The 13,303-nt window shown below is 37.9% G+C and overlaps 1 protein-coding gene across 1 annotated transcript in view; it reads right to left on the bottom strand.

Moving 5' to 3' along the window:
• Positions 1 to 1,091: 1,091 nt before the first annotated feature.
• amon (prohormone processing protease amontillado) overlaps positions 1,092 to 13,303 on the bottom strand; it is a 66,144-nt gene continuing 53,932 nt past the window's right edge. Inside the window, exons 8-12 of the mRNA XM_017902135.1 lie at positions 6,671 to 6,771; positions 3,188 to 3,421; positions 2,638 to 2,802; positions 2,428 to 2,545; positions 1,092 to 2,328 (exon numbers count right to left, since the gene is read on the bottom strand). Of these exons, the coding sequence (XP_017757624.1) occupies positions 2,164 to 2,328; positions 2,428 to 2,545; positions 2,638 to 2,802; positions 3,188 to 3,421; positions 6,671 to 6,771 (783 nt within the window). The 3' untranslated portion in view covers positions 1,092 to 2,163. The remainder of the gene's footprint in view (positions 2,329 to 2,427; positions 2,546 to 2,637; positions 2,803 to 3,187; positions 3,422 to 6,670; positions 6,772 to 13,303) is intronic.

Genomic DNA, 13,303 nt, shown 5'->3' with positions numbered 1-13,303 from the left:
AGCACACACAGAGATCGTGTAAATATATAGAACGTTTCTCGAGGAAGACTCTTCTCCGCAATTGAGAGCCCAACCTCGTGGCCACGTCCGTGAAAACGCGAGAATCCCAATTGCGCCATCGAGTCTTCTCTCGCTGATATACGTAGATTTAAAATAATCTTATAATTATGTCCTAGCCGACAAGAGGCGTCGGTGTAATTAATGTAACGAAACTTCGAAGAGTTTCCTCGATTGCGGTAATTAATCTTCGGCTGATCGTATAATACTGATGGATATTCCTGGAGATTCTCTCTATCTCTCTCTCTCTCTCTCTCTCTCTCTCTCTCTCTCTGAAAAGCCACGAAATATCTGTCGATCTGGAGGGAGCATTTCGTGGATACACGTTTGCGAAATAATTTCTCGTTTGTTTTACAAAAGCACATAGATTAGTGATAGATTACGAGACAATAGGTCAGCGAATAAGTAAGCGGATCGACGAGTGACCGCTTAAAAAGTAATTCCGTTTCGCCAGGGTTTGATATGGAAATCAAAGAAAACGTGCGACAAAGTGGGTCGATTGCGTGCCTCGAATCGGACTGGTCCATGCGTGCAAACGTCGAAGAGGTATCGGTGTTCTTTTTCTTCTATGTGTAACTGACTTGAAGAATTTTGAGTACTACCGGAAAGTCTTCGACTTTGACTCACTACTGATATATATATGTACATTTCTTCGCGTCCGCTTTTCTAGCGGTTGCTTCTCGCCATGATCGCAGATCATCGATAAATTTTGTAAAAAATCGTTCGTGTAAAGGATCCTACACGTGTGGATATGTAAGTTCAAGAGTAAATAGATTACGGATAGTATGTTTCGCACGAATGCCTAAAGAGAGAAATGTCTGACGATGAGAATAAAATACAGCTAAAGATACAGTAACATCTAAAGAACGATAATAACTTAACGATATAAAGGAACAATCCGTAAATGTCTCACGTATAAAGAAACTGGATCCATGGAAAGAAATTTTGTATGAATCATGTATTTTTATATATATATATACGTAAGAAAAAAGATTTCTTTCCTACAATCTCATTCCAGTTTATTCTTAGCCCGTTTAAAATTCTACGTGGAGATTGAATAACTTGATATTTGCGTCGTTTAAACGTTTGATGCATCGCTTAATTCCTCGAGATAACTTTGTAAAGTCGAACATCTAATAATCTACAATAGATATATGGCCCAAAAATTCACATCCGAACGCTTTTGAAAATATTTTCCGTGAAAAATCACAAACGTTGGCACGCGTGGACCATCGTTGTTCCTGCTTGTTGCCGTGTTAGATAATCCCTCTCAACTCGACACGCGCTAAAAACTCAGCTACGAATTCAGTGGTTAATTGGTACGAGACGGACGGGCTCGTCGAGTTGCGAGGATAATTCCGAATGAATATTGTTCCCAACTGAGACTCTTCGGCGTATCGTTCTTAAATCTGAATGTGCCTTTCGTGTTATATTCTGTTCGTTATTTCGTTCGGTGTTTACCGATATTTCTCCTCCCTCTGTGTCAGCGAAAGGACTCTTAGCGTGCAATAAAACTGAAACCGTTAATTTTCCTAACCGTTGAACTTTGTTTAGTCTTTCCGAATGCTCACGCAATAGTGATCGACGATGGACAGTAAAAGTAAATCATTATCATCGACTCTTTGGTTAATGGTTGTAGCTTTTAATACTGGATGAATCCTAAATTAAATAATTAAATATTAACGAACGACCATCTAAAGAAGTCGAACGCGTCGTCGACGATCGCGTTTTCTGTTCGCCTCTGACGCAGTTAACGTCCTCTAATAATAAATACTATTATTCGTCACGAAGACAAAAACAATAACGACAAGCTAACTCTGCCGGGAACCTATACGAATATAATTAATATGCGGTATCACAGGGATGTTCGTCAGAAACGCAATTGTCTGAAGAAATTCGAACGTAACTCGGGGGTAACAGAGATCAGAATCGTCGAACATGCACGAAGCTATTTCGATAGAAATAATCAGCGAACGATTGGGAAAAGACAGCGCGGTTGCGTTCGAATTTTTCTCCGTCGCCTGTAAAAACGAGATCCTTAAATAATAAGACTAGTCGCGTGAACATCTCTCGATATGAACGTATCTAGGGTCCTCAGGGTGGTCGTTACATGGCTGTCGACCGTTCCTCGTGTGCCTTCTTCACGATTGCCAATTTCGAGTGTGGATCCGCAGCCGGAAGTCCGGTGTAAGGAGGTTCTCTGGTTCCATGCAGCATCAAAGTCCACTCTCTGATCCATCCGTGCTGAGGAGACTGAGTATTGAAGCTCACCTGCAAGAAAAAGGTAATAATATCGACAATCCAAACAAAAGGTACACTTTATTTTCTACGAAAGGGGTGTGCAGTTTAATTAAATTTCGTTGTTGGTACCTCCAACAACCAGGTCCCTTGAGGATACTCTCCCCAGGTGTGAGTCGTCATGAAAGGCCATTTGGTAAATCCATCTCTGTGATCGTCATCGTTTTTCCTTCTGCTCAGGATCATCGATCTGAAACGAGTTTGTCCAGTTAGTCTCGTACATTTTTACTCATAATTATAAATATCGAGAATATTTTTCCACGAGAAATTCTGTGATATTACCTAGTACCCATGGGAGAAATTAGGAACAGCTCCAGATCACCTCGTCGCGTGGCGTTGACGGAAATGACGGCTTGCACGTGCTCCAGATAGTTGACGGCGTACTCGGTGCCGGCGCAGGCATCAGTCTTTATTTTCAAGAAGATCGATCGATTGCTCGTCACTTCGCTGGAAAGGAAATTGACACGTTCGACGTCAGCTTGTCGAGCTGGTGATGAGGCTTAAGCGCCAGAGCAGATTCGCCGGGAAAAGATTATCGGAGAGAAAAGACGTCCTGATCAGTAATCCAGTGTCGGGGGAAAACGGGAATAATGTCGCTCTCGAGAGGAATAAAGCAGACGACATATAACTCGACGGAACACCCGACAGGAGGGAATCGAGATGGCTAAAATCGATACTCTGACCGTCCACGTGCCACAATTTCATAAGCGTTTAGGCTGCTTTTTAGACGGGTTTTAACTTGCCAAGGAAGGACAGGAAAAAGGACAAGTATTCCAGTCCCTCTTGCTCATGGACGGTCTAGAGCGAATCGATAGCAGAGGAAAATACCCACAGAGTTTCCAGCACGGTACCAGCCTCGCAGTGATAGCGCGGAGGTACAGTTTTCCATTCCTTCGCCAAGGCTACCATTGCACCGGCATCCAACACGCCATAACCGAAGAGATGGTTGAATTCCAGACCAACCCCGTTCATCGTCCAATGGAATCTTCTTTTCGCGTCGAACAGAGAGTTCCTCTTCGACGTCAGTACCGTCAGGTGCTGTATGTCGCGCCAGGTCAACTGCGGACTGAAATCAAAGTCAGCGATTTTGTGTATACGACATTTTGTACGACCGATTTTGCCTAGTCGATGTACTTTATATAATCGATTTCGTATAGTCGATTTTATATAGCCAATTTTATAGTTGACCCTTCGACGACCTCAACCCTCAATTCGCGTTAACACAGTTTCGATCTTACGTAATTCATCTCCAGAGGGGACCAGGAATGGTCATTTCCTACATCCTCTGTACCTTTTTCCTGGGTTAACACGATCTTACTTTATTCCTTCAGTCTATGCAAAACTAGGTATATTCGAATTTTCTAATATGCCAATTTATTTGTAATTTTAAACCCAACACGTCATTAGACACCATGATCACTGAGTGATTCGATAATAAAAGATTTATGATACGATATAGCAGTAAAATTTTTAATCGATTTTTATGAAATAATTCGGTTTTTCAGAGGTTAACATCTGTTTGATTTTCCATCGGCAGATGTATGATTAATATCCTCGCTGAAATGGAACAAAGGGAAGCTGGGTCAAATTATACGGGAAAGAGGTTAATGTCGAATGACCAGTAGAGATAGACGATAATGTGCATGCTCGTTTAAAATTCACCAAAGTGTCTGCCTCGTTTATGGTGACAGCTATTCACCCTGTCGAAGGGAGAAGAGAAACATTTTTGGTTTATTTGCTAGGGAATCCATATTTAGCTGTATCAGAGGGCGATCAAAGGAACTGGAACAAGAGAAAACACAGGGGGTAGAAGGCATGCGGTTTCAAAGAGACAGTGTCGTGCATTAAACCTCGGCCTTTTAATGTCACATCCCTGTCACTAGGTCACGATTCAGCGACTGAATTCGACGGAGCCCCATTAGAGGAGCTTTCGCTCTCTGTAAGCTGTCGTTCTGTTCCTTAATTTTCGCGATTTCTAACGACTGGCAGCCGTTTGAATCGCGGCCCAATTACCTTTGAATAAGTCGAATCTATCCTCGCCGACACTTCGAACAATGCACGAATCGTTTCTCGAAATGATCACGATTCATTCACTATACTTTTCACTGCCAAGCTCAAACCAAATGGCCGGCATTCTTTCAGAGAAATCGCATCCTTTCCTTTGACATCTTGAGCTTAAATTCGGTCTAATCGACGTAAACTAAGGATTCTCAGTAGTGCAGATCAATGGTATTTCAGGCGGAATATTCCAAAGCCATTTTAATCCTTCGAAATTTGAACGATAATTTTAGGAAAATACGAGCGATTAAATGCATTTTCGTGGGTTGTTGCGTTAAGTATTTGAATCGAGGTACGATTTACGTCACGGTTTGCAATATCATTCGTTATTAAACGAACGATAAAGCAGTAATAAGCTGCATCGTATTTCAGACAGATGGTACTTGCCAGTTTTTACTGCTTTCGGATAACTTTCTCGCTGATACCGTAGGTTCAAGTAGGGTTTTATGTCGTTTATAAAGACCGCATATACGCTTACATGTGGAATTCATGAAATATCGAATACCGAAATATGGAAATATAAAATGTCATCATGATCCATGCCTGAATTCGTGAATTCGGAAAATTCTCGAGTTTGTATTTTGTAATTTATATATATATTTTTTTTATTCCCCGCTTTCTTTCCGCTCTAGCTTTTTCTTGTTTTTAATTTCTTTTTTCCTGTTCTTTTTCCTCCGTCATCTTCTCTTTTTTTCTTGTTTTCTTTTTTATTTCAGTCCTTTTTTTAACACCCTTCTAATTTTTCATTCATTTTTTTTACATTTTTTTACAGCACCCACCAGTTCCTTTTTTTCCTCTTCTCTTAACACCGCGCACCTTTCTAAGGAACCTTTTTCTTTCTATTTACCATATTATTTTTTTTTACCATTTTTTACTGAATAAGTACAATTTTTTAACTCTTTCTTTTTATTCCCTAGAGAATTTAATTTTGTATTTTTGTGATGTATCTTTTTTTTATTGAAAACTTTCTTTCTCTTCCTCACAATAAAGCTTCATGAAGGACTTACACATACATATATGTGTGCATTTAAAAATTTTAAGTTATTAAATCACAATTTTAGAGAAATTGGCTAATTTAAGCACTTTGGAGTTTTACAAGTATTAAAATTGATCAGAATTTAAAGAAAAAATTTTTCGGGTGAACTAGGAATCGAACTCGAGACATTTGGAACGACGAGCACGCGTCTAATGCACTCTGCCAAACATTTCTTATTCTTAATATTGCTATATCACATATTTATGTATGTTTTAATATTCGTAATATTTTATATAATTTTACGATATTTTAACACTTTTAATAAACAAATTTAATATTCATAACAATTTTTATATAATTACTTAATAATTTTTTCCCGTACTTTTTACTGTTAATTTTTATGAATTCTCACAATTTCGAAATAAAATTTTCCTCTTGCTAATTGAAATATTTTATCTGCATTATGTATATACAAACAAATATTATTACGAATCATTTACTCATCCCATAATTAACAGAAAAATACATTCAACATTTAATACCCACGAACCATTCGGATCGATGACCGTCGAAACTCTTAATTACCATCGTTTTATCGTCAATATTTGTACGCAATCTATGTTCTCGGCATTTCAACTAATGACTTATTTATTCCATTTTCAGTAGAGGAGGCATGATGAAAACGCAGTGGCCGCGTGTTTCTCGGTTAATCATTCAACCGTAAGTGCTTTTCTCTTGATAACCAACGAAAATGCTTTCACGAGCGAAGATTGAACACGTAAATTGAATACTAAAAATAAATGCCAGGAAAATGTTTCACCCATGGAACTTTACCTTTGAGAGCTTCTCGCCTCTAACCGCATCTGGTAGCTCGATATTTATCGCGATCAATCGATCGAGCTTGCACAACGTGCATGAAAATTCGCGTACCCGTATCCTCGAGTTGCATTTAGGTTGTACCATCAGGTTTAAGATTCCGATCACGCGACGATCGAATTTCTTTCTGGCTCCAGGATAACAATTTCGGTGGTCCGAACGTTGCAAATTTTTCGCAAATTTCATGAATCACATGGTGCATTAGTACCTTTCGCGAAAGAAGATCGAAGAATCTCTGGCGATCGCAGCGATCGAATCTTTTTCTTATTCCATACCTATATACCCGGTGTTTCGAAAGTTGCAACTTGATCGTAAACTCCGTGAGCAATATTGTACGTGAGAATCATTCGAGGGAGAAGATCAAAGATTCTTCGAGATCGTATTAAAATTCGCATGCACACTCACTTGGCCTCGAGGGCGAGGGCAAACACTCCCGCGGCTTCCGGTGCAGCGGCTGACGTCCCGCTGTGCGTCGTGGTGCATTCGCCATAGAGATCGGTGGTGGCCTGGAAAAAAAGGAAAAAAAGAAGTAAAGAACGTCGTCGAAATTGCAAAAGAGAGGCACTCTCTGGCTGAAATTAGAATTTACTTTGGAGTCGACTACCGGATACCTCGTTACGAAAGTATACGTTATTTCCATTTTAATTGCAATTACGTTTTCAAAGAGCCTTTGTGTTCGTATTCCTCGCCGCACCCGCGTTCATCTCGAGATTTTAATCCTTTCGAATCCGCGAGATTGAAAACATTTTTTGAAAACCGGTGTCAAAGAATTTTATATGGAAAATATAGACGTGGACATTTCGTATAATTGAAGATGACATAATGAATCGTTAGGTATACTTGTTATACTATTGCACTATACTTTGAGTATACTTCAAAAATACTCCATATTCTTCGAATATACTTCAGGTACATTCGATATACTTCTTTGGTATATTATTATACTATAATATGCAATACTATTATATACACTATTATACTATATCTTGACTATACTTCAGGTACACTCCACATACTTTTTCGATATACTATTGTACTATACTTCCAAGTATATTTCAGATATACTCCATATATTTCTCCCATATGATTTAGATCAGAATAGGGATTGCAGCAGAATTTATTTTGGATTTATTTTAGAACGTATTCTCCTTATTTTAATTTTAATACGAATATAAATACAGGTCTAAGAATTTTATCATATTTCTTCCCGAAATAATCCACATTTGGGTTCTTCAATCCCTTTACTACGGTACACTCGAAACCAAAAGCATTTTTGAGCTTCTACACACCACCAAAAATTTTATAAAGAAAAGAACACGTCTGGCATAATAAATTTCGGATAAATTTAAATATTTCGCTTAATTAACTAAACGTGTTATGCATATGAATGAAAATAACGAGTCTACATATTAAAAAGAATAAAAGTGTATTTATATGTATATTTTAAGTAAGCTATTAAGTGCTACAGGTTTAAGGAGGTACACATACATTGTGCACGGCAAAAGGATTAAATGTTGCAACTCTGAATAGTCCTTTAACACTGCCTGCACTCAGCATTCGTCTCGTTACCCATAATCAACCAGGATACTTTCTTTTCTTTTCTTTCTTTTTTTTTTTTTCGAACTCGAGGAGAAACGTAAGAGCTTGAGAAAGTTAAATTACAGGAGTAAATTCGAGTATCGCGCAGTGCTTTACGGGAACAATTCCGACACGAAACGATCGTAAAAAAGCACGAATCGTTTTAAGCGATTGAATGCAGCAATTCCCGCAGGCCGGATTAAACGTGGTGTTTCCAAACGTTGTAATTTCCTCGAGAGTGGCCGCTCGTGCTCCGCGGATATCGAGAAAGTTTCCGTATTAAAAGTTCGCTTCCGGTAGCGCTTATAACCGCGATAAAATCGCGATAAACGTCCCCGTAATCGGCCATTTTTGTTACAAAACGAGCACCATCATCGAGGTGCTTTGAAAAATCGTTCACCTATCGATGCAGCCTTTTTAGAGAATATTATTAGTTCTCAGAATTTTATTCGACCTGCGTTTATTTTTCAATAACACTATAAAGTTGAGGCGAAAAATCGTTCACCTATCGGTGCACCTTTTTAGAGAATATTATTAGTTCTCAGAATTTTATTCGACCCGTGTTTATTTTTGAATAACACTATAAAGTTGAAGCGAAAAATCGTTCGCGCAAATATTATGATTTCTCATAATTTTATTCGTCATGGATTTATTTTTGAATAACACGATAAAGTTAAAGCGAAAAATCGTTCAGGCGAATATTATGATTTCCCATAATTTTATTCGACAGACCATTTTTTTTTTCTTTTTTAATTTAAATATGAGACAAAAAATTGTTCACGCGAATATTATGATTCTCCACAATTTTATTCGGGATGAATTTATTTTTAAATACCACGATAAAGTTGTGACGAAAAATCACTGACCTATCGATCCACATTTTTACGAATATTATGATTTTTCGTAATTTTATTCGACAAATATTTCTCTTTAAACACCACAACAAAAATCGAAAGTTGTGGAAGAAGGAACGAATATAGAACAAAATCTGGAATGAATAAAAATAAGAAAAAGGAAAGATTTTCTTCCCCCACTTAATATGTATCTATACATATGTAGAACGAGTGCTATTAACCACGGTAAAATGCTTCAAAAAATCATTCACGTGTCGATGGACCTTTTCACGAAACCTATTATAATTTTCCATAACTTTACAGAACATATATTTCTCTGAAAATGTCTCAATGAAGATTGAAAATTGACGAAAAAAAAGACGAGCATAAAAGAAATAAAAAGAAGTCGGTTCCTTTCTTTTATTTAACACACAAAACAACCATTACCACGCACGACGCGGTGCTTTGATCACCCACCTGTCGCCACAAGAAAATTCCCAGAGAATCGTAAAATTTTCCATAATCTTTTTCGACGCATATATTTCCTATAGCTGAAACTCGAAACCTGAGGAAGGGAACCGAGTATGAAAATGATCTCTATCGAATAAAAATAACAGAGGAAGTGCTTTGAAAGGTAATCCACATGTCGATGCACATATCCACGAATCATATATTACATTTTCCCATAATTACGACACATATTTTTCCACAAATGTAGCTATAAAATTCGAAACCTAAGAAAAGGGAAACGAACATGAAGAGAAAAGTCAGTGCTTTGAAAAATCATCCACCTGTCGATCCACCATTCCACCATCACATACAGGTACTACAATCGTATAATTTTCCACAATTTTATTCGACACAAATATTTTTCCAAAATCATCACCATAAAAATCGACATCAGAAGAAGTGGAAACGAGTGGAAAAGAAAAGACCTCCATCGAATGGAAATGAAATAAAAAACAGAGGAAATTCCTTTCTTTCACTTAACACCAGGCCGATCAGGGTGAGAATAAATCTTATTGGAGAGTGTCCCGTGTAATCCGTGCCACGAGCGTCCACCCCATCTTTCTCCTTTATTTTCCCCTTCGTTCGGGCGTGAAATTTTCGTGAAGCAGAGAGCGCAGGAAATCCGAGCGGACCGTGTTCATCCATAAAATCCCGGCCATCGAGCGCAAAAACGGCGAGGAACGAGGGCAAAATCTATTCAGGAACGCGTTAGTCGCTGGTGTGAGGACTGTAAACGATGCGACGTAACACGCTGTTAACAGCCAGTTTATAAAAGATTATCGAAAACAGCTGTTTCATCCTGCAACCTGCACAACCCGCCCAACGTTCACGTAATTTCCAGCCTCGACAGCTTTTCGCATTTAAATGGCTATTTACTTCGAATTCCCCTATCTTATAAAATCCAACAACTGATAAATCTCTTCTTCGGAGAAATACACGGGAACCTAATCGTTATACACAGTTCACGCGAAATCGTGGTGAAATCGACATGGATTAATTCCTCGTGCAAAACTGAATCGAAAAATTGGAATAAAGTTTTCTCGTACGAAGCTTCGTTTTCGAGAAGATCGAGCTCGAAGATGCGTTGGGTGCGCGCGCATTTAGGTACAGTCTACACTACTGCGCGTGCTTCGAAACGATACCAGTCAGAGCGAGATGTAATTTGAATGGATAATAAATTTCGATACCTAATTTATTTCAATTATCCTAATTATTGACGGGTGTTGGAAATATCATTTTTGGTATTAACCAAAACGGAAATTTTGGTATTTTTGGTATTTTTTCGAAAATAAACGACGTTTTTCTCTCGTATTTTCGAGCTTGATTTTCTCGTAAACAGGGCTCCGTATGAGAAAATTTTATTCTACGTTTTCGGCTCAGTTTTATGCGAGGAATTGCCTCCTTGTCGGTGGTCCCACGATTTTACGAGCATTTTGTGTATATGGAGAGATAAATGGAGATAAGGGGAATATGTTTTCTGGAATCAGATCTGGTTTTGCCACGTGTCTTGTTCTTATGGGACTACTGCTTATCTCGAGGACCGTTCTCGTTAGGTCGATAAGAAAAAGGAAGTATCCAAGAATAAAAACGACGATTTTCCCACGTGGGAAGACTTCTGTGCCAGAGGACCGATCAATGGGGAGCGTCCATAAAGCCGTGATATAAAGTTTACGTGCAGCTCGTAAGCTTCCGTGAGGTAAGAACTCGACTTCCTTGTTCGCGTTAATCCCAGCGATGGGAACGACCCTCTCGCGAACAACAGTTTCGCGAACAATGCACACTGTTTATTTAAGAGGACCATGGTTTGTCCCAATTCTAATTTACACTTATTAATTAAAGTTGGGAAACAAAGCGATGATTTGGGCATATACCTTCTATTTTTTTACTTATTTAATAAATTGGAGACGAACTCTCACTTCGTCCTACGATAAATACTGCCCTGATTCGATTAAAAACACATTATTCTTCATGAAATTTAACCCTTCGCATTGAAGAAGTGACTTAACACTCGAATTACCGATCTGTAATGAGTACCTAAATATTATATACATTATTGATGATAATTGAAGCAGTACAATGAAAATAAAAGAGCATACGTAATTATGGTCACATTCGAATAAAAATCAATATTAATTTTGCCAAAAGCAACTGCATACTCTGAACAATTGCAGAGATAGGAAATTTAAAACAAATCATTTTTACCCCTTTAGTAATTTTAGTGTTAAGTAACTAGTATTAAGTAACTATAAGTAGATCAGAAGTAATTACACGTGAAATATTAAAATAAAATATCTGCCATTTTCTTTTTCCATCTTAAATGGTATTACCGAACATAGAAAAATATAAGAAAAGCTTCGAATTGTTATATCTATATAGCGAAAAAATTCGAGTATAAAGAGTTAAGTACAGGAAGCCCTCCAACAACACGGCATCTTATAAAACGGTTTCGCTATAACACGATTCGTAAAATGCGGGAACCCTCCTACAACAAGGCATCCTATACCACGGATTCGTCCTAACACGATAAAAAAGTTGCAAAAGCATTTGTACAGCACTGTACTTCTATACGAGCACTGACGACGAAGAAACTTTATTATATTATTTATTATATTACAATTGCATTAAATTAAAATAATATTTTTGTTTTTTTTTTGTATTGCGCTTCATATACATTTATATTCTTAATAAAAATTAAGATGTCAATGTAGAATTTAAAAAAAAATGTATATTTAGTAAGTTTTCAGAACGCAACGCCCCTTTTTGTATTCGCTTTCGGTCTCATACAACACGATTTCATAGAACACGTCATTTTCTAGGAACCTATTTAACGTGTCATACGATGTTTACCTCTGTTTGAAAGCTAACTATAGTAATACATTTCTATGAATCGTGAATAAAATTTTCTAAAGCATTATTCGTACTGCAAGCGCCTAAATAAAAAAAATTGAATACATAAATAAACCTAAAATTGCATAGTTATATAAAAACTATACAATAATAACAGCCAAAAATAACGGGACAAGATCGAGATTTAGAAAAATTTAGAAAGTCAAACAACACAAAAACTTTCAGCGGCCTGTCAAATTCCGCACTATCTTTCGTAACCGATAGGTTAAAATCAGAAAAAAAACCGGCAAACTAATAAAAACACAGAGGACTGCACGCAATAAGGTTGGAAAATAGTGAAAATCTGAAGAGATTCGGAAGATATAAGCGAAGAAAGTCAAACGACGTAATAGATTTCCGCGGCCTGTCACATTCGGCACTATCTCTCATAAACGATCGGGTAAAACCGGGAAGAAACTGGCAAAGTAATTAAGACACAGAGCAATGCACGCAATTAGGTTGGAAAATCGTGAAAATCTGAAGAGATTCGTAAGATATAAGCGAAGAAAGTCAAACGACGTAATAGATTTCCGCGGCCTGTCACATTCGGCACTATCTCTCATAAACGATCGGGTAAAACCGGGAAGAAACCGGCAAACCAATTAAAACACAGAGCAATGCACGCAATTAGGTTGGAAACTCGTGAAAATCTGAAGAGATTCGTAAGATATAAGCGAAGAAAGTCAAACGACGTAATAGATTTCCGCGGCCTGTCACATTCGGCACTATCTCTCATAAACGATGGGTAAAACCGGGAAGAAACCGGCAAACTAATCAAAACACAGAGCAATGCACGCAATTAGGTTGGAAAATCGTGAAAAACTGAAGAGATTCGGAAGATATAAGACATGAAAATCAAACAACGTAATAGATTTCCGCGGCCTGTCACATTCGGAACTATCTTTCATAAACGATCGGGTAAAACCGGGAAAAAACCGGCAAACTAATTAAAACACAGAGCAATGCACGCAATTAGGTCGGAAAATCGTGAAAATCTGGAGAGATTCGGAAGATATAAGCGAAGAAAGTCAAACGAAGTAATAGATTTCCGCGGCCTGTCACATTCGGCACTATCTTTCATAAACGATCGGTTAAAATCGGAAAAAAACCGGCAAACTAATTAAAACACAGAGCACTGCACGCAATTAGGATGGAAAATCGTGAAAATCTGAAGAGATTCGGAAGATATAAGCGATGAAAGTAAAACGACGTAATAGATTTCCGCGGCCTG

The sequence above is a fragment of the Eufriesea mexicana genome, unplaced genomic scaffold (assembly GCF_001483705.2).
Source record: "Eufriesea mexicana isolate 0111107269 unplaced genomic scaffold, ASM148370v2 scaffold1653, whole genome shotgun sequence".
NCBI classification, from domain to species: Eukaryota; Metazoa; Arthropoda; class Insecta; order Hymenoptera; family Apidae; genus Eufriesea; species Eufriesea mexicana.
The sequence above is the reverse complement of the archived record's forward strand: the minus strand, read 5'-3'. Positions and strand labels throughout refer to the sequence as shown.